The sequence below is a fragment of the Lethenteron reissneri genome, chromosome 18 (genome assembly GCF_015708825.2).
Source record: "Lethenteron reissneri isolate LAM-NWPU_2019-01 chromosome 18, ASM1570882v1, whole genome shotgun sequence".
NCBI classification, from domain to species: Eukaryota; Metazoa; Chordata; class Hyperoartia; order Petromyzontiformes; family Petromyzontidae; genus Lethenteron; species Lethenteron reissneri.
In genome coordinates, this window is record NC_083796.1 from 2,360,122 (window position 1) to 2,381,947 (window position 21,826).

The 21,826-nt window shown below is 48.5% G+C and overlaps 1 protein-coding gene across 1 annotated transcript in view; it reads left to right on the forward strand.

Annotated features, from left to right (window-relative positions):
* The window catches only part of IPO11 (importin 11), a 93,476-nt gene that overhangs the window by 52,319 nt on the left and 19,331 nt on the right, over nt 1-21,826 (forward strand). The window contains exons 21-27 of the mRNA XM_061553429.1: nt 1,497-1,612; nt 8,566-8,642; nt 10,444-10,523; nt 12,398-12,478; nt 18,971-19,066; nt 19,985-20,098; nt 21,491-21,612. Coding sequence (XP_061409413.1) covers nt 1,497-1,612; nt 8,566-8,642; nt 10,444-10,523; nt 12,398-12,478; nt 18,971-19,066; nt 19,985-20,098; nt 21,491-21,612 — 686 coding nt within the window. The remainder of the gene's footprint in view (nt 1-1,496; nt 1,613-8,565; nt 8,643-10,443; nt 10,524-12,397; nt 12,479-18,970; nt 19,067-19,984; nt 20,099-21,490; nt 21,613-21,826) is intronic.

The window sequence follows — 21,826 nt, forward strand, 5'->3', positions numbered from 1 at the left end:
TTTGTTTGTATAATGACTGCAGGTATTGCGGTCTATGCAAACATGACTCCTTGTAAAAAGGTGTCAGTTTTGTTGCCAGATGGAAGGGTAAAAAAACAATTATCATATTTTTACTGGCAAATGAGGTTCCCATAGTGTAGATACTTACCACCTTGTTCGGTTCCAGAAACATATTCACCCTTATCTATTACAGCATGAGCTGTGCTGTTTGTTGCTGGCCTGTTGGCGTTTTTGGGCCTTTGGGTCTGTGCTCAACAACCTTTGGGAAAAGGGGGGGGGGGCGACGACTTCAGCCCTCATTTCGTCCCTCCAGGGACAATACCGTGGTATCGAGATGTTTACTACCTCGTCTAGTATACACAAGGTCGTGGGTTTGATGCCGACCCTGACGGTGCCTGTATATTTGGAGTGTGTATTTTTGTCGAGGTCCTCTTGTTTTTTTTTCTTTCTCCACATTTGGAGTATTTGGCTGGTATACATTTTGACAAGATAAGCCACTTCGTTGAGCTATAATTTGTGGGCAGGTCGCTTCTGAAAAAGAGCTGTATGTCTTCGTGGGCCTTATCTGGCAAAATGTAAGTAGTTTTTAGTTTTTAAGTAAATCTTTATTCGTTGCTTGAGTTCCGGCAAAACAAAGAACAAAGTCAAAATACAACAAGAATGCAAAATAAAATTACAGATTCACGTGAAGCTGATAATATCATCGGCGTCATATTGTAATATTGTTGGTATCGTGTAGGTTAAAATCACGGCAGCCCTCATTGGCAAGTGCCAACGAGTACGTAAAGCACAATGTATTATTTTTTTAAATAGTCCATTGGGCAGCAGAAGTCTGGCAAGGGTGCAATAATTACTCAGAGTAAAGAGAAGATGGCACATTCGTTTTTGCAATTGCGATGGAATCCAGCGGAACGAAGAAAGTGATGATGAGGTCATGTCGACTGTGATGACCTATTAACCTTGACCTTGATATGTACATCACGGAAGAAATTAAATAACTTCTGCACAATAGAGAACATAAATAATCTTCCGGATCTGGGTAGGTTAAGCTGCCCCGCCTGCGTAATTCATCTCGCTAACATCTCAACACGCCCCTAAGTCATTTTCACTTAATACTTCGCCGTAAAAAAATAAATACTTCCATTCTGTGACCTTTTGCTTGGGACGGCAATTAATTTTTCTCATTCTCAGTAGCTTTCGGTGGGACCTCGTAAATTGAGTTTATGAACTGCAGTTTTTTTTTTAGGAACCAATAGATGGTGAGCACAGCCCTATCAAAGTTTGTGACAGTTAAGCGTTGAACACGTTTTTTGACTTGAGCGAAGGCAACATTAGAAGAGCTCGGGGGGGGGGGGGGGGGGGGAAGAGACGACGGCACGGAATTTTATTGGCCGCGGGAGAACAAGCAAAACATGCGCTTTCCTCTCGCTTCCCACTTCCCACCGTCCATTACGGACCTCGCTTCGGGTTTCGTCTGCGTTGTCTCGTCTCGCAAGGGCCTGGGTGCTGACAGCGTGGGCCTCTACCCGTTCCTGCTGCCCGTCATTCAGCTCAGCACGGACATCTCGAAGCCCCCCCACGTCTATCTGCTCGAGGACGGGCTCGAGCTTTGGTAAGAGCACCATCTCCGTACGTCTGTTTTGTCAGTGACCAACCCTGCACGCACCCTCCCCCCCCCGCCTCCCATTTGTCGGTTTTATCCCGGCAAGGCTGCCCGTTTGTTGTCATTCAAATAATTTGCTTGATCGTTCTCCTTCGTGCTTTCGAGTTGGTGCCTCGCACCGATCGGCGCGATGTCAAATGATTCGCCGCGCGAGCTGTGAAAGATGGCCGGCACGTTCGACTGAAACGTCTGAAGTCCTGCTGTGAACAACGCGCGTGGCACGATCCGAAAACACATCGGCGAGCAAAACCGCGAAAAACCTACGCAGCGGTAGTGGTGGTGGTCATGTGATTTATCGGCATGTGCCGGATCAGTACGGGGGGAGGTCAGAAGTGGCATGTGTTGTACTTGGTCGGGGTGTAGCTTCGCTCTTGATTAACCGCGTGATTGCTGCCCGCCCCTCTACCATACAACATCAATCAGGTTATGCCTCGCTAGCAAAAATAAAATAAATAACTCCTGGTACATTTGAGGTGACGCAGCCCGGCGTGTTGCGTTAATTGAAGCCGCGTTTCCCGGCCGCATGCCGTGGCTGCCCGCAGCGGCGGTGGCTGCCGCAATCTGCCGCGTGTTGTTGTGCGCGCTCACCGTGACGCAGAGCGATGTACGTGGAACATCTTTGGCAGTTCGTTTTTTTTACTTTTTTATTTATTTCCCTCACTACCAGAAGGGACAGAATATTGGCCAATGGAGTTTAAAAAAATGTTTGTGTACAATTATTAGCGCAGATTCCCATCCGGACAAAACGGCCCAAGAAAACACACATCGCCTTGGCGGTTTGCCTTGTTTTGTCGGTGATTGAGACGTTGGTTTTGCTTCATAAAAACAAAGATTACCACGAACATTGTTCATTAGGGAGAATTTTTTTCTCACGTAATTTTAAGCTTTTTGCTTTCAATTGTGGTTTACGTTTCAAAATTGCGCACCTATGTTTGTTTTAGAATATATACGTGGATACGTTTGGTTATTTTCTTGAATAATTTCTGAACTCTAATATTCGAGTCTTTCCAGATTACACTATGAGATCTCTTTTACCAAACAAAAAGAAGCAACTCTGGTAATGATTATCAGAGTTGCTTCTTTTTGTTTGCAATTTTGACTACTTGTGTTGTGGTTATTGCAAACATGATGCCTTGTATAAAGGTGTCAGTTTTGTACCAGTTTAAAAGGGTAAAAACCTACTACTATATCTTTCCGGATTGTTTACACAAAAGTAATGGTTTTCCTTGTTCACCGACTTTTTTTTGTTCATGAGGATTCTGCTACATTGGGATGTTCACAAAATTATTTTCATGATCGTTGGCTTTGCGTGGGAAGAGAACGGGACAAATCCCACCACACATACGAGGGCGATGAGACTCAAGAGCTCCGCACAGATGGGTTTCATCGATTCGTTTTGTCAAAAAACTGACCAACTCGCAGTGCAAGCCTTCAACACCTGGTTTTACCAGGCAGTCTCCCACATAAGTCCTAACCAGGCTCCACTATTGCTGATTTGGTCACGGACAAATCTCTTGTAATAATAGAGTTAATGGAATTGTTCCTTGCGATGAAATAAAATAAAAAAAAATAAAACATTGATATGCCATCTCTCACCCATGGGTCAACTAATCCGGTCGTTTGGAACATAATGGAGCAAACGTCAGATTTTTACGATTCATAAAATCTCCTTGCAGCACCTGTGGTTTTTGGTTGCCCACCGTTGCGTGAAGGTCAGCGCATGATTAATTGTGGAGGAGTCCTGATGACATTCACGAACGGGACATCTGGGGACGAAGTCATCCTGAAGGTTGCGTCCTTTCTATTTTTTTTTAATGACTGAAAACGCTCGTTTACGAGAGCTCCTTTGGTTTTTAATGGGATGGCATCGCACGCGCGGGGATCCGTGGATGGCGGGCACAGGAGAGAGCATGCATTGCAAATCATCTCATAAATATTTACCAAATTAAATAGTAAAGCTGTAATCTCGCGCCTATTAGTGCGGTGGGCTTAGGCGGCAAGCTGTCGTTTGCTCGCCTTTTGGCCCGTGTATTATTAAAATCTTAAGTAAGTGGGTTCATTATTTTATTTGTTCTGCGCGTTGCATTTTATTTTTTTGTGCTCGCTTTCCCACTGCAAGTGCGTCAACCGTGCACCAATCGTGGGATCTGGTAGAGGGTCGCAGAAAGTGTTGGCGAGATGTGGTGCTGGAATCACCGATTTTGGCAACCGTAAAATCTCGGCCTATCCAGGAGTTCTGAAGACAATTTTTATTTTCAGCAGGATTCCGCTATTATTGAGATATTTACATATATGTTTTATGTTATGGGTTAACATCACCGCTGCAGCCAGTAACTAGGAGGCACTGCCATTCGCCACATTGTCCAAAAATAAATGGGAATAAATTGCCTGAATCAAATCACGGACGTGAATTGTTCCACACTTTATTATAAATCAGTTTAATTTGACTTGTAACGGAGATTCAAATTAGCCAGTTTATTAACTCTTAACACTTATTATAATCTGGATTGCCGTAGCCATTTAAATTGATGGTCGCGGTGTCGAAGGATTTTTTACGCGTGAAAATACAGTGTCGTTTTTAATAAGTGTGGTTGTAATTGCTTTATTATTGCTCATAATACGTACACATTTACAGTAAGCGTAGGTCATAGTTTATTGTGTACGCACCATGACCTTCATTTGGCAAGCGATTTTTCCCTATTCATTAAGCCTAACCTGATGGACCCTGTCGATAACAATTTAATATTAAGACACTGGCCAAATTATAACCGCTTTTAATTAAGTTGCTATTTTGGTCTTTTTTAAATTATTACACATGTGTACACACACACACGGGCTGCGCACGCCGCGTTAAAATAAAATTGTACGTGTTTGTTCGGAAGAATATTATCGGCACGTTAAATACGCATAGGTCACGCAGCGCAGATGTTCCAATGCTTTTTACTCGCTTGTGGTGGTGGTGGTGGTGGTATTGGCGTTCTCGCCTGCGCGCGTGCGAGCATGTGATATTTAAGAGAGAAACAGGAGCCCCGGTTTGTAGACACAGTATTAGGCCGGCATTTGGTTAAATATCCCGCGCGTGTACGCTCTTGCCTTCTCTTCTAAGCAAACAGTCGGGTCAATTATGCTCGCGGCGCAGAGAAAGGGGGCCCAGTGCTGACGCTGGATCTACCTGGGACACGATAACAATTACCGGGCTTTCATTGAGAAGCAGGAGAAATAACTCCGATTGGTCTAATCCATAGTACATTTGTGTTGAGTCATTTTAGGTGCGTTGGTTGTGGATGGAGGGGAGGGGGGGTGGGGGGGAGGTGTGTATGTTTGTTTGACCATACTTCACCACGCTGATCATTGCGGGTTGGTGAAGAGGAGCACGTTTTCTCTCGCCTCGCAGGTTGTATGTCTGTTGAACTTCTTTCGCACCATACGTAGTCAGCCAACCGTAGTAATATGAGGTGAGTATCGAGGCTGGTACATGTGTGTCCCTATCCAGCACTTGAGCTACTCAGATGTATGAGGCACTCGAGTCTCTTCGCCTTGTCGCCCACACACGAGTCGGTTTGGTCTCACGACCCCACAATCCGCCTGGCTCCCAGCACACGTGCCAATTGTTCTGGCCTCCATCTCCGCGGTGGCGGCGGACGTCGTGGCGACGGACGTCCGCTCGGGCGCGTCCACAACTTCGGCCGCCGCCGCTCCCGTCGTTCAGTCTCCACGGCCCGCCTGGGCCACCATTATCCTCTCAAGCAACTCTCGTCCTGCCCGAACCCCCCCCCCCCCCCCAAAATGACGCGTAAAAAAAATAACCCTCGGCTGAAAATCGCTGCTTGCTAGCAGGTAATTGCTCAACTTTTTTTTATTAAGTTGCGCTAATTTAATTGGAGCGGAACATGTAAGTCACACCTGAAGGGAGGGTTGGGGGGGGGGCGAGAGGGCTTTGTATGGAACGGGGGGGGGGGGCGCTCGCCGGACGGATTGCTAATGGCGTAATTAACATGGGGAGGCAAGCTTCGCCGGGCGACCTTGCTCCCGCGGGGGCGGTGAGCTGCAGCTGATGATATAACGCTGATTGACACTTGTGAAATTAGGCGCGGCCGTGTGCTATGGGGGGTGGGGTAGGGGGTGGGGAGGAGGGGGGAGGGGTCGGGGGGCACCTGTCTCGACCGTCGGCGCCTGGGCCCAGCGGTCACCCGCACGCTGACGCCGCTAGCGCATCACTTCTGTCAATCTGGCCGCGTATCGGCATGCTAGGGGCGGCTGGGCTGAGCGGGTGTGATTGCACGTACGGCTTGGGTGAGTGTGCGTGATGTGTGTGGTCGGGTAGGTGGGTGGGTTAGTGCGTGATGTGTGTGGATGGATAGGTCGGTGGGTGAGCGAGTGTGGCTAGGGTGAATGTGTGTGGCTGAGTAGGTGGGTAGGTGAGTGTGCTACGAACCTGACGATCTCAGTTCGATTCCCGCTCACGGCCAACACCAGTGACGATCATCTGAACCGGTCCTGGGCCTCTCCTACGTCGACCCAGCCTCAAATTAGTACCTGGTTCGGTGTGGAAACATTGCTACTAGGGAGACAAAGGCGGCCGGGCGTGGGGTTGGCTACCCGCCTCCTCGTGTGCCGTGCCAGTCTTCATAGGTGTTCGCTGACAGCACTTGCCCCAACAGTCTGTTAAGGCTATGCGGGCATCTTTGTCTATGTGGCTGGGTAGTAAATAGGTGGGTGAGTGAGTGTGGCTGGGTAGGTGAGTGAGTGTGGCTGGGTGGGTGAGTGAGTGTGGCTGGGTGGGTGAGTGAGTGTGGCTGGGTAGGTGAGTGAGTGTGGCTGGGTGGGTGAGTGAGTTTGGCTGGGTAGGTGAGTGAGTGTGGCTGGGTGGGTGAGTGAGTGTGGCTGGGTAGGTGAGTGAGTGTGGCTGGGTGGTTGAGTGAGTTTGGCTGGGTAGGTGAGTGAGTGTGGCTGGGTGGGTGAGTGAGTGTGGCTGGGTAGGTGATAGAGTGTGGCTGGGTGGGTGAGTGAGTGTGGCTGGGTGGGTGAGTGAGTGTGGCTGGGTAGGTGAGTGAGTGTGGCTGGGTGGGTGAGTGAGTGTGGCTGGGTAGGTGAGTGAGTGTGGCTGGGTGGTTGAGTGAGTTTGGCTGGGTAGGTGAGTGAGTGTGGCTGGGTGGGTGAGTGAGTGTGGCTGGGTAGGTGAGTGAGTGTGGCTGGGTGGGTGAGTGAGTGTGGCTGGGTGGGTGAGTGAGTGTGGCTGGGTAGGTGAGTGAGTGTGGCTGGGTAGGTGAGTGAGTGTGGCTGGGTGGGTGAGTGAGTGTGGCTGGGTAGGTGAGTGAGTGTGGCTGGGTGGGTGAGTGAGTGTGGCTGGGTAGGTGAGTGAGTGTGGCTGGGTGGGTGAGTGAGTGTGGCTGGGTGGGTGAGTGAGTGTGGCTGGGTAGGTGAGTGAGTGTGGCTGGGTGGGTGAGTGAGTGTGGCTGGGTAGGTGAGTGAGTGTGGCTGGGTGGGTGAGTGAGTTTGGCTGGGTAGGTGAGTGAGTGTGGCTGGGTGGGTGAGTGAGTGTGTGTTGCTGGGATCGAAAGACCACAAGAGCCGCAAGGCTTGTGGCGCGGGTTTCTTGGGGGGGGGGGGGTGGTGGGGACCGCGGGGGGGGGGGTCTGATTATTTAGGGTGTCGGCACTCCTCGCGATATTAACCGTTCACTTGGCCTTCCTTCCGCAAATTAATTAGCCGCGCTTACAACCACGGCATTAAAGTGACATTGTAGGTAATGCGGGCGTAATTTAATTAGCGCCGTGCTCCTCTTTTTGCCCCGTTATTACTCTTCCGCTCCTGAAGCGCGCTCCCAAACATTAGCCGCATTTCGGTTATGTTTCCCCGCCGCATGGCCGCATTGCAAATCTTCCAGATTGATCGTCGCCCGAGCTGGCCTTGACTGCAAATTTATTTTTACCTTTTTTTGTTGCTTTGCGCCGCACAATTCCTATTGGTTGTCTGCGGAGGTTCGTGAATTTGTTTCGCAGGGTGTTGGTTTTCGCGGATGCATGCGTTTGTTTTATGGTCTGTTTGCGAAGTCGTCCTGTTTTACAATTAGCTGCAAAGATAAATAACGTCGGGACTGAGATGTGCGTGTGGCCATCCATTTCCCGCTTTTCGTTAGTCGTCGCAAGAATTGTCTCCTTTCTTTTTTGGTTTCCCACTAACAGAATCTTAATAACACAACTAGAATTATGTCTTATATCTAAATTTTTAGCTGAGAAAATAAATAGACACCGTGGTCTAATCCGCTGGAAATTATTCTTTGAGAGCAAATGTTGAATGCTCGGTTTTTGTTTTCTTAAGACTCTGCACATCTCCCGAGCGTGCGGATTAAAATAGAGATTAAGGAAAGGTCTGCCCTGGCGCACAAACACAGACCTTGCAAAAACCTTTTCACCCCCCCCCCCCCCCCTCGTGATTAATGCTGCCTTATAGCCGTAGAGTATGCAGCTGGGTGACATTCTGGGCGTCTGCCCTATAAAGAAGGCTTATTTCCCAAAACATCAGCCTCGCTGATATCAAAATGTAAAATCAGTTTTTCGATCAAATGAGGGTAACACTCTGCTCCTCAACTACCATTTACCTCTTTAATGCCAGTCATGACATTTCTACATTGGCGTGGCAGGTGTCAGTCGTTTCATAAGGAGCACTGTATGTCAGCGCTCACTCAAAAGTGGCGTGAGGGTTTTCTGCATAGGTCCTGATGAAGAGCCATTGCTGAAAATGTGAGCCGACTGAATATGAACGATGTGAAGTCCTTTATTTGATTCTCGTCAGAGTCTCAACACTGAACCTACCCTGTCACTCGGGGTTTGGCTGCTGTGGCGTGGCCGGCGCGTGTGGCTTGTTGACGTGCGGCATGGCATCTGCTGTCGCGCTGCCAGGTTGATGACACTGGAGAACTGTCCTGCCGTCACGGCTGAGCTGCTGCACATCTTCCACAACATGCCGGCCATCCTTGGTACGCCACACTCTCCACAGGGACCCGGCGTTCGGCGGATGCGACTAATCGTACGACGCGTTCTCACCCGTCTCGACCTAGTCCTCAGCACGATGGATCGAGCTTCGCACCACACCCACCCTCGCTCGGACTGAGAAACCTGAAGATCAAGACATAAAAAAAATCTAAAACTGACCGACGAACTCTCAGATCAAATGTCCGAATTTTAATGAATTCTCCGCATTCAGGGTCGTGATTCGACTCAAGAATTTGTTCGTTTTCTCTTTGTTGCATTTTCAGTTGGCCGGATATGAGCCGTATCCCTAGGCAGGCCGTAGCTCGTTTGGCCCCTACGAGAGCATTTGTGGGCCGTGTTTGACCTGTGGGACCAGTTTGAAGAGTGGAGGCTCCTTTCAGCAGTGGTGTGAGCGAGCAGTCGCAAGGTTGCACCTTTACCCTTTTGTAGTGTTCTAGTAAGTAAACCTGTAAGGGGTGAAGCTCATCCTGGCCTCTATAAAATCCCCCACGTGAACCGGCGATTAAACCGCAAGGATCCATATAACAACAACAAAACTTGGAACAATTTTTATTGCTGCATGCGGGTGATTCCAGATGCTGCATAAGTAATGTGCTCGGTTCGCCACATCTCTGCTGACAGAGTATTCCCAGGCAGCAGCTTCTCTTTATTAATGCTCACCTGCCGGTGTTTAACTGCTCATTAGACAGCTATTGTTCGCGATAATTGAGAGAGAACTTACAATAGGCACAATCAAGTACGCGTTGCCAATGTCGTGCTCCGGTCTGTGTACGCAGAGGCAATGCGCGCAGTACTTGAATGACATTCTGCATTATGTTATAGGTGGGACGGTGTGTGTGCACACATATGAGTGTGTGCTAGCGTTCATTGTTTAATTTCTCATAAATTGTCAGTATTGCATGGAAACTTATCAGCACCTCGACATTCATCATCATCATTACTTTTGCAATTTCGTAGCAAGCGTGCCCATTAATTTCATTTAACCCAATTGTGTTCCTCTTGGGCAGTGTAATGAAGCCGGTGCAATGCAAACGGCAGGCCCATGAATATAAATTGGGCCAAAAAAAAGTGTAAAGTTTACGCTGTCCCGAGCCTTCACAAATTTGAAATTTTATATTGAGGCCATGAAACTCCCATACTTAGTCCGCCCTGTGTCACCGGCGCATTTGGGAAAAACTCTAATCCTTTTCCACTTCTCACGGTCTTGTGCCGTGAGCGATGCAACCCAGCGTCACATGGCGCCACCAGCTCAGGCCATGCCGCGTGATTGACCGATGCCCTTAAATGACGCGGTATTATTATAGACGGACCTTCCCCCGCGAATTACATTGTCCTCGCAGGATATGTCGCGTTCGTCTCGACAGCTTCTCTAACCCTCTTTGCCTATTACGACAGAACAATCTGAAGTGACTAACTCATCCTAATTATTTGCGCTTTACACTTACTTTCATATATTTAAAGGGTTCTGCCAAGTTTTGCCACAGAAGTGGGCGACATCCCTCCGTGTAATTACAATTGGGTCATTTGCAGGTGATTTCTTTAGCATTGGGATGTTTGGCCAATGCTAGTTACGGTGTATGCTTTTTGTTTTTAATTAATGGGAGGAAACCAAAGAACCCGGAGGAAGGCCATGCAGCACAGCAAGAGAGCACACAAACTCCACATAGACAGGCACACCCGAGTCTGGAATTGAACCCAGGTTCCTCTTGCCGTGAGGCACACGCGTTACCACGGCGCCACGAAAACTGAATGGATGGATGCGCTGCTCCTGCCTGCTGTTTGCAGAACTGGGCTCGGAGAACATGCAGATGTGTTTACAGATCGTGCGGGCCTACGCTTACTTGGCTCCTGTCGAATTTCTGGAGGTGAGAGCTATGTTTTATTTACTGTTTACCGCCACACCCCTCCCCCCCTCCTTGTCAATCCCCTGCTGCCTGGTATCCCCACCCCGCCCCATGCAGTGTCAGTCACAGGCGTTGTTTGACCGTTTTTCACCACGCTGGTCTGTGCGGGTTGGTGGAGGAAAAGGGGATGGGACCAGATCAGAGCGCCACTGTGGCGAGATGTTGACTACCTCGCCTAGTGTACATGAGGTTGTGGGTTCGATCCCGACCCCGAAGCCTGTACATTTGGAGTCTGCATGTTCTCTCCGTGGTTGCATGGATTTTTCTCCGGGTCCTCTTGATTTTCCCTCCACGTTTAGAAACATGCGTTAAGAGTATTTGGCTGCTATAAAATTGGACGTGATAAGCCACTTCGTTGAGCTATCATTTGTGGCCGGGTACTTCTGAAAAAAAGCTTGAAAACTCAATGGGCCTTGTCTGGTCAAATATATATTTTTTTATAATTCTAGATCACTTGTCACTTGCCGCTACTGTTTACACGGCCTGTGAATTAAACTCGGGTCGCCCGATTTACAGCTCGTTCGGTGCGCTAACTACTGTGCCACCTCTCCTCCCGTGCAGGATGTGAGATGAGTGTCCTTTCCAACAGCGTTTCTCCACTCCAGACCTCGCGAACCACCCGCGGTCCGCATTTTCCTGATTTACCAATCCCTTCTACCCATGTGCAGAATGAGCCACTGCACGCGCTGCGTGGCTGCTATCGGGTCCCTCTCCAGGACTGGAGTTGAGAAACATTACCTTAATGCCTTCCCATTAGCTTATATGTAGTTCGCACAATGCTGTATTCCGGGGGCACTTTACACGCGGCTTGTATTGCAGTGAAGGCAAAGACAAAATCTCTCATTGTATAACTGGGTGCATGGATTTGTGTACGTCTGGGTATATGCCTGGGTCGGTGTGCGGCTGATGCATGGATTAACATTGAGGTTTAAGACGATAATATGCAGCATGTTGCGTGCGTAAGAATGCATATCCTCGGATGTATGCATGTAATGTGCTTACATTACAGCAATGCCAATGATATACACACTTTAGAAATGAGACGTTATAAGCTGAAAAAGCAACTCTACAAACGAGACTGTACAAACGCAACAAGAAAGAATCAATCCTTGAATTGGTTCACGGCCCTGATTCGTGACAAATCGTGCGAGGGGGGAAGTTAGTCGAGTGACCTCATTGTGAACTCGAATCCCTTACGGTTTAACACAACCTCAGTGCAGTGACTGATTTTATTGGAGCAGTGTGGCAGAACATCTGGTCGTGAATTTTTTTTTTTATCAAACTCGTGTTGGACATCCTGGGAGACAAAAAACAAAGACCAAAGATCCCCCGTATAGCCTTAACAGATTGTTGGGACAAGTGCCGTTAGCGAGCACCTATCGGGACCGGCACGGCACACGATGGGTGGCCAGCACCATGCCCAGCTGCCTTTGTCTTTCTAGTGGCAATGTTTACACACTGTACCAGGTACTAATTTTAGGCTGAGTCGACATATGGGTGTTGGCCGTGAGCGGGAATCGAACTCGGGATGCTGGGTTCGTCGCACAGCGTGCTAACCGCTACACTACTGCTCCCACGCGCACCCGCACGCACGCGCACTCACCGTGTCCATATACAAAATCGAAACGTGATCGTGTCGTCGCGTCTTTGCGATGGAGGCAAGAATGCTGCCAGGATGGAACCGACGGCTCTTCGCGATTTGCAAGCCCAAGTGGTTGGCTTGTTCTTGGAACCTTGAGCTGTCATCTGCCTTTGTGCCGTATGGTAATGGTAACCTCGGGGGCCTTCTGCTGGATGATGAATGCTCGCATGTAAATGTTACCGCGTCCCCGCAGAGCTACGGGGCCACGCTGTGCAAGGCATTCTGCGACCTGCAGGCCGACATCACCACCGAGGGGCAGGTGCACATCCTTAAGGTGAGTGTGGTGTGTCCGTCACTCCACGTGTATGTGCTTGTCCCGTTCCCTTAATTGCAATCGTTCGCTCTGCTCTGTTCTGCCCACCTGCTCACCAGTTTTGTCGTTTGTTTAGTAGCACGCGCGCACGCGCTCACGCGCACACTCTGTGTCACTCATTCACCCAATTGCTCGCTCGCTCATTTGCTCACCAGCTCGCCTGCTCTCTCACTCATTCTTCCTTTCAGTTACCCGCTCGTTCGCTCATCTCTCTAACCTACTTGCTCACTCATCCACTCATCAGCTCGCTCTGCCACCATCCCGTGCAACTCGCTCATTGTGGAGACTTAACATGCAGAAAATGTTATTTGCGATGTGTGCAATATTGTGGAAATGTTAAGTTTAGGCTAATGATGGCTGGAACGAAAACAAGACAGGCGAGACATTCGGAGACACAAGAATGAGGCAAAAAATAATAATTTCAATTCGTTGTGACCCTGGCTCGTGACATTCCATCAAATGTCGGGAGGATTGAAAAATAATTAAAATTCCTAACAATATCAAAGTGACTTACAAAACAGACAGCTACAAAGGAGATGGAAAATGAATGCATTCTCGAATCAAAATCGTGACCTCGAATCGTGACAATCAATTTAATTCTTGCACGCCTCGCGACCAGTTGTGCTCCTTATCCGAGACAAGGGCGAGCAGGGAGAGGGGGAGACAGAACCCCCCTCCCCCCGCCCACCCACCCCCCCACTCGCCACTCCAGAGACGATGGATGGAGAAAGGGGGGCCGTGTCCCCACTATAATTAGACTGGTCCCTGTAGCCGTCCCGACACGCAGAACCTCTTGAGTGTGTGCGTCTCTCTGCGAGCTACAGCGACGGGGTGAGAGGGGGGGGGAGAGAACCCTTGACTTTTGCCGCACTGCAGTGGCCTGGTCGACGGACGGATGGATGGAGGGACGCACGAGCGAGTGAGCGAGTCACTCCGCCGCCGTCAGTCCCGCTTGACAAATGCATTGCTGGCCATGGAGAAATGGCATTCCGAGCTGGCAGTGATCGACGGGCGAGGGGAGGGTGGAGGGGAGGGGGTAAGGGAGGGGGTGTTGTCGCCCGGGCCCTTGCTCACGCCGACACTCGGGTCATGGTGCAAGAGCCCCCATTAAGCAAACGGAATCCGGCCAAGCGTGACCCAAACTGTTTGCATTAAAGTTATGGAGCCCGTCACTTGGCGCAGAATTAATGGGGGGAACGTAAGGTGGTGCACACAGTGTTATAGCTAGGGATGTTAAGTCAGGATTTTTGCGCTCGGTGAAGGTGGCGTTACTATTGATTTTTTTATTATTATGTTTGGACTGTTTCACTGTGGCCTCGTTTCCCAGGTTCGTCCTTGTCAGCACTGCCGCCTGCACGCGTGTGGAGCTTACACTTGCGCACAGAGCCCCCCGTCTCCTTAGAGGCCTTCACACTTCTCTGTGCCTGTCGCTTTTTATCGCACTGTCTCCCTGGGTTGCTCCATGTCTGACTTGGTGTCACTTTCCATGTCTTTATCAGTCTCTGTCTATATCTCCATGTCTCTGTGTCTCTGTCTATTTGTGTCGTGTGTGTGTCTCTTCCTGTGTTTCCCTGCCGCATCTGGCTCGAGCGTCTCTCTCTACGTCTTTGTCTCTCTCTGTTTCTCTGTCACCTCTCTATCTCCGTGTGTCTGTTGTGTCTATTAACTGTCGGAGAAAAGTAAGCAGACCTGGGCAGAACGCGTCGCTGGCTGGGATGAGCGCTGGGGGTCGAGACTAACCATGGCAGGCAAAGAGAGAACTCGTGGGGACTGAGTGATGAAGCCGGCCCATGAGCAGGATCTAGATGAGGTGTTGCATGGCAGGACCGTAAAGAGACTGTGATGGCACATTGAGGCTTTCATCCACCACTGGATCACTCGTGGCTGCAGGTGAAGATTGTGTGAACGAAGATGGGGAAGGGTTACATATACAATATGCATATATATAATGATCTGACCCAAGCTAAAGACAGGTACATACAGTTATGTTGTGAGAAATAAAAAAAAACATCAGCGTGCAAACAAGCCTGCCTGCGATGCTTGCAAGGCGCCGCGTTTTGTAAATAACGGAAATAAGGCAGAGCGCTGTTTGTCCGCAAGCTCGGCGGGGCGCTTCAAAGCCGTCGCGTGCAGCGCCCTCCGTGTGCAGCGCCCTCCGCGCGGGTTTCACGAGACGGAGGCGCTGTTTGCCGACGGCCGCCGCTGCGCCCGGCAGAACTGCGAAGTCTTATTAGGTACGTAGCCAACTGTGCGGCGGGGAAGTACAACAAACTAAACACAAGAAAGCTCTTCTAAAGAAGCGTATATCTGTGTCCCTTCAAGCCACGTTTAAACTTTCAATTGAGTTTGAGTGTGTTTAATGTGTTATCCCATTAGGCTAGTTTCTCGAATGTTTTACACGGGAGATCCGTGTTACTGCGTCAGTACAGCAACAATAACAAAAATACGCGCGACAAAAGCATCAATATCAAAGACGAATTACACCACGTGTACAGCATTCATCATCCAGAAAAAGCAGTTCTCAAGAAATAAGTTTTAACGAGCGTAACGTTAAACAGGTTGCTTGATCGTAATTCATTCTGATCGTGTTAGGAGACCACGAAGAAAAAATTCCACACGTTATCAATGCGGCGTGGGGGGGGGGGGGATTTAAATTTGATTGCCCAGGGGGTTAATAAAAAGGCGGTGTGATCTCATCGGTGCGGATGAGATTCCGGTGCGCTGGTTGAAGCTGTTCTTATTGGTTGTCCGAGCGCATTCATATATGCTAGGTAGGGAAGAACATGAATCAGCCACTCCTTTGATCAGTCTGGGTTTTTTTTAATCCTTTGAACTTGTGCCAGCTGCGAGCGCTACGATTGTATCCTTGAGCCTACCGGAGGTGAAGATTTGACGTGAAGTTCCATTTTTGAATGTGGAGCGGTGCACGAGAGAGCGCGAGGGGCAGGTCGCGTGCGGGGTCCGCAAGCCCCCCTCCCTCTGCTAAAATCGTAGCCGTTATCGCTGGGCTCTGTAAGAGGTGTGGGGGAAGCCTTTACTTACAGAGGGTCAAATAGGACTTTCAAATAGAAAAAATATATTCCATTTGGCAGGTTTCACCTCGGCACCATCCTATTTTTTTTCTTTCACTGAACTTTATATGAATTTTTAAAGATTTTTTTTATTTTCCTAGGTAAGGCGCCCACTGAGCGATATTGCAGCGGCTTTTGGCTCGTCATGGAACAAAGACGGTCACTGCATTGCGCGCTTTCAGATGTGCTTCTTCGGCCATCTGGAACGCTCTTCCGATATTAGGAAGCCACTGAAGCTTTGCACTTTTAAATCTAGATTGAAAACTAATTTCTTAAAACTGATTTTTGTGTTTAGTTTGTTGTCCTTCCCCCACACCTTCGATTAGCACGGTTGGCTACGTGCGGTGCGAAAGCAGTTCAACATACATACATACATAGCTTTTTTTCAGAAGCGAGCAGGCCACAAATGATAGCTCAAGAAGGCGGCTTATCATGTGGAAATACATAGCCAAATAATCTAAACGCACGTTTCTGAAACCTGGAGAAAAATCCACGTGACCACGTGGAGAGAGACATGCAAACTCCAAATATATAGGCGTCAGGGTCCGGATCGAACACACGACCGCCTGCATACCGGGAGAGGGAGATAACATCTCGCCACCGCGGTATTCCAATAGTAATGCAAACAAAGATTATGTGAGTGTCGACCGAGTATAAAGAGTCCTTTGCGGTGACAGAAGGGGCTGAGCTCGCGTTAAAGTTAGAGGCATGGTGTTGCTAGTTCTGAAAAAACGATCCTCCTCTCGTACCCGAGGAATGCAGGTCACGTGTTTGCTTGGCACATACGTGTCCTTTACGGGACGTTTGGAAACGTTAGTCTCGTGTGATCACAGGCCTTGATAAATACACATATCCTGAGCATAGAATCAGTTGTAATTCATTAATTTCTGTGTTTAATCAGTGATAAAGAACTTTATAGCTCATCGGATTTCTCGAGTATAAATAAATATTACGAGTGAATCTATTCATCAATACACGCATGGATGTGATACTGCATTACGGGAGGCTCATTGAACTGTGCGAGTGATGTTATTGCTCCTCTGTTGCAGTGCATTTCGCATACAGTGCGGATTTATATAGCATCCAAATGTGACCGCATCTCAAGATATTGGTCGGAACAGTGAGCATATTTATTTGATCTATGGAGAGAGAGAGAGAGGCAGTGAGTCATAGGTAGAGAAGAGGATTGTCTGTAGCCTGGACTTGGACACAGAGACAGGGAGCTGACAGTACGGACGGCTGGGGATAAGGGACACTGGAGGAGAATGAGTGGCATCCCACTCAGCAAAGGTTGACTTAATCTGGATTGTTTGGTCTGTTGGAAATTCTGAATTATTACATATATAATAATTCCATTTATATAGCGCTTTTCATCAAGGATCTCAAAGCGCTGTAGAGGACACATCAGCAGCAGACACTCAGCATAAAACTTCTTATATTATAAATACATTTCACAATTCCATTTAGTAAATGAACTTCAAGTTTAATCAGTGGAAGCGTATACATAGCTTTTAAGACACATTTTTAAAAAATGTCCACAGATTCAGAGATCCTGATATCTCGTGGAAGACCGTTCCATATCCTGGGGGCAACACGGGAACAATCTCGGTCACCCATCGACCGAAGCCTTGACCTGGGAATGCAGAGAAGATCTGCATCCACATATATATGATAACCATGACATCGATGACCGTGGTTAAGTGTAATTGGGTACATTTAATATTAAATGTATTCATTATTGTACTCGCGGATCATCGCGCTCCATATGGACATGAAGTCTTGTCCAGGAGGCTTGGCCAGAGGCAATGGGACTCCTAGAGGGACATTATAAACGGCCCACTGCTTTTCTGCCCTTCGTGAAAGTTGATTTAACTGTCCGAAGTGAATGGTTGAGGAATGGATTTAAGTCTTTGAGGGAGTGCACCTGCAAATCTGACGGTGCTTAAGTTGTATTGGCAATGTTTGTTGGCAAGGCTGCGTGCACCTGTTTTCACAACCTCGGAAACAAAAGAAATTCCTTTCAGAAGAATGCAAAACAAAGCGAAGAGGCACTGTCGCTTATTTCTTAGAACTCCAGCTGCTTTGATAACATCAATTATGAATTTTGGTCTGTCACCAAGGAAATCTTTGGCAGTGTGTTGTCTTCAGGAAATGCATCAAAACTAGTGCATTTGTCAGCAAAGCGCACGCTGCATACCGGAGTGGATTTTTGTGCCAACCCGAATAAAACTGTAAACAATATTGATCCATCCCCCGTAATCATAAAACGTGACGGGTCCATTTTTTAAAAGTTGTCATTCTGCCAGCACACAGAATGACTGCGACGTGGTTCAAAACCAGGCGCCCATGGCGAGATGTTAATATCCTTGTCTGGTATACAGGAGGTCGTGGGTTCAATCCCGACCCTTACACTGCCTGTATATTTGGAGTTTACATGTTCTCTCCCTGGTCACGTGGATTTTTCTCTAGGTCCTTGCGTTTTTGCCTCATTTGGAGTATTTGGCTGCTATACATTTGTACACGATCAGCCACTTAGTTGAACGGTCATTTGTGGCCAGGTCTCTTCTGCAAAAGAGCTATGTAGCTCAGTGGGCCTAACCTGGTAAAATGAAAAAATTGTTGAGTTCAAGTTTAAGCTCTTTCCATGATTCAAATCTGCATATCGCCATTCGCACTTGAGGGTTGGACCGCGGTCAGTCTGCCGGTCTATTCAAAATATCCGATTATTGGATCAAATGCAAGTGCCCGTGAATAGAAACAAAATAAGGGAGTCAATTAAGCCTTGTGCATCTGCTTATTTTTTGTTGCTCCAAATGTCAAGGGCAGGAAGTATGGGGGGTTGGGGGGGAAGGGCTACTGATGTTTGTACTGAAAAAAAAGGGAGACATCAAAAGAATTCAAGATACGGTTAGAAATTATTTGCTCCGTTGCTTTTAACCGCTCCAGCCATTTGTCTTCCTAAAAAAAAACACCTTTGGTCTTGCGGTGTGCACATCATTTGCACGCATGTGCGGCACGCGTGCATGTGTGTATGTTGGTGTGTGTGCGCGATGAGCAGTTGTGCAACGATTTTTGTGCTATGAACCCGGCGACCCGGGTTCGATTCCCGCTCACGGCCAACACCGGTGACGATTTTCTGAACCCGTCCTGAGCTTCTCCTAGGTAAACTCGGCCTCACATATTCAAGTACCCAGTGCAATGTGTAAATATCAACACGAAGGGAGAGTTAAGGCGGCCGGGCGTGGTGCCAGAGACCCACCCCCCCCTCGTGTGCCGTCCTGGCCTTAACAGGTGCTACTCGCTAACAGCACTTGCCCCAAACAGTCTGTTCAGACTATATGGAGGATCTTTGTTTTTGTGTTGTTGTGTTTGTCATTTGCAGATCATTGAAAACATTCTCAAAGTGCACCCAGTAGCAGGGCCACAGATTTTCCACCCACTCCTTCCCAGCATCTTCAAAGGGATCCTGGATGGGGAGGTAAGGGACTCGAAGCTTTAATCTTCATATACAACATACGTACACAAATATATGCCAGCATTTGTATGTAGTCGTTTTTTTTGCTCTACCTGTATGTATGTTGAACTTCTGTCACACCGTACGTAGCAAACCATGCGAATCGGAGGTGCGGGGGAAGGACAACAAACTAAACACAGAAAGCAGTTCAAAATAAATTAATTTTAAATATATAGATTTGAAAGTGCATCGCTCCAGTGGCTTCCTAATATCAGAAGGAACTGCGTTCCAGACGGCTGCAGAAGCACATCTGAAAGCGCGCGATGCAGTGACCGCCTTTGTTGGCTGGAATCGGTGCCCAGACTGAACCTTTTGATTCATCCTCTCCAGCGCATGGTTTTCTCTTTTGTCGTTGATAATTGTCAAGCGCAAATTTGCAAGCCGCAAGCGCTGTCTCCTGTACATCCAACCCCCACTGCCCATCCCATCTCCCCCTCCTAATTTGAAATTCACCGTGGTGAGAGAACATCCGAAGATCACCAAATGCATTAACATGTTTGACGTACCGGCGTATACACACCCTGTTCGAATGTTATTACAAAAGCCCCGCAATTAGCGTTCTCCACGTAAACCAGATCATCGCAGAATTACGTGGGCGTTGTTGTTAACCAACCCACTTTAATTGGCGCTTAATTGTTATATCGAAGACTGTGAATAATTCCGAACAATGGACTTGATAAAGCCCTCTTTCTCGTGCATAAAAAGCGCTCTGATTGCTTGTGATACCACAGACGAGCACACATGGGAGGGGGGGGACGTTGTGATACGTTCTAGCAGCAGCGGCGACAGGTTGTCGTCGCAGCAGCGTGTGTTGTCGAGCGCAGGGAAGGTGACCTCCCCTTGTGTCCCCCCACCTCCCCCCGTGCTTCTCGCCCCAATCAGAGGTATCCGGTTGTGATGGCCACGTACCTCGGCATCTTTGGTAGAATCATCCTCCAGAACCCTGCGTACTTTTCGGGCCTGCTCGGGCAGATCGGCATGGAGCTGGGCCAAGAGGTGAGGAGCCTTGTCTCTTGGTGTTTCCGGTTTCACGATGGTTTTAGTTTCAAAGGAGACCGGGTGGCTCCGAGGTGAGCGCGCCAAGCCAACATGGCTGAAAATCCTAGACTCGATTCCAGTTTTCAGACGTGCTAAAATGATAACAACTGTGCGTTATTGTTATCAAACAACTGCATCTCCCCGAGGAGTCATCCTCAATTCCTCACCATCTCCACCATCTCCATCGACGTCAAATCATCATTATCAAAGGTAATAAAAAATGCATTGTTTTAATAATTTATTATGTATTCATTGAAGTCATTGTTATTAAACACTTACCATTGCCCCACAATGTATCCAAATTTTTCTCATTGGAACAAGGTTTCTGCATTCATGAGCGTTTTCAAGAACGTAACCCTCGCGGATAGAGAGGGTTTACTGCATGTTGAACTTCTTTCGCACCATTCATAGCCAACCGCGTTAACACTAAAAGCAGGGTTATTTGAGTGTAGCGTGCTAATATGGTCTTGGCATGGTTATCAATACATTTGGTTTTTCATTTGAAATTTCAGAAGAAAAAAATCCAGATTTGAGAATAAAACTAAACACTAGTTGGACTACTATGCAAAGAACACATCAACAGCAACGTGTATTTTAATATGCAGTGTCCTCCCAGTGTGGGTAAGAGGTCACTTGAAAGCATCCCAGAAGTAATTTTGTGAAGTCGCATTCCAGGGGCTGATCTCTAACACCCGGGGGGCAATGCACTCATCTGCGAGTGTTCCCAAAAGAGGCGGCAACCGGCTTCGTGTCACCAAAATGGAGCTTGGTCTAGAGGTGAAGGCAGTGCCTTGTTAATCATCTCTGTCGAGTTGTTTGATTTAGAGGTCGCGCAGAGGTCAGAGCATCAAGCCAGCTCCGCCGAGTTCCTAGGCTCGAATCCAGTTTTCAGGCTCGCGCGATCAAAATGGATTTTTACGACGAAAAAAAATTGTTTCATTTTGTATAAACCAGAGAGTTCAGGGTGCCTTGCCCCTCGCCTTTTGACTGCTTCCATCATAAAAGAACGAACAGGCGAGCAAGTTAGCGATACAAAAGACTCCCAGTTGGCTTTGCTCTCCCACGTATAATTCGTCCTGTTGAGTCACGCAGACAATTTGAGTTGTCGCTCTTCTGACACGCTGTTGTTGTTGTACCGCACGTTGTTCGGCACGACATCCGACGTTTTTCTTTCATGAAACGAGGAAACTGCAAGCACGTGAGAGCAGAACGTCAGGATGTGATATCCGAATAAGACGCGGCACAACAACGCAAAAACAACATCGCGAAAGCTTACGCAGCAAGCGGGCGAGCGATTCCGCATTTGTTTTGCGCTACGCTTAAGCGCTCGCCTCCCTAATCGCTTCACAGCCGGACCAGCTGCTGGGCTCCCTCGTGGACATGTGGGTGGACCGCATGGACAACATCACGCAGCCAGGGAGGCGCAAGCTGTCTGCGCTCGCGCTCGCCTCCCTGCTCCCCACGGACAACAGGTACGGGGCGCTTGCGCGTGCGGCGCCGTGAAGCGCCACACAGCGCAGCAGCAGCAGCAGCAGCAGCCGTGGGCTTGCGGAGGCGGCAGCAGTGGTGCTGGTGGTGGTGGTGGCAGTGGTGGTGGTTGCGACTCCCTCGTCTCATTTACATTTCTGAATGTCGAGCGCCGTGGCGCCGGGCTGATTAATGCCTGCCGCCCGTATCGGACCGAAG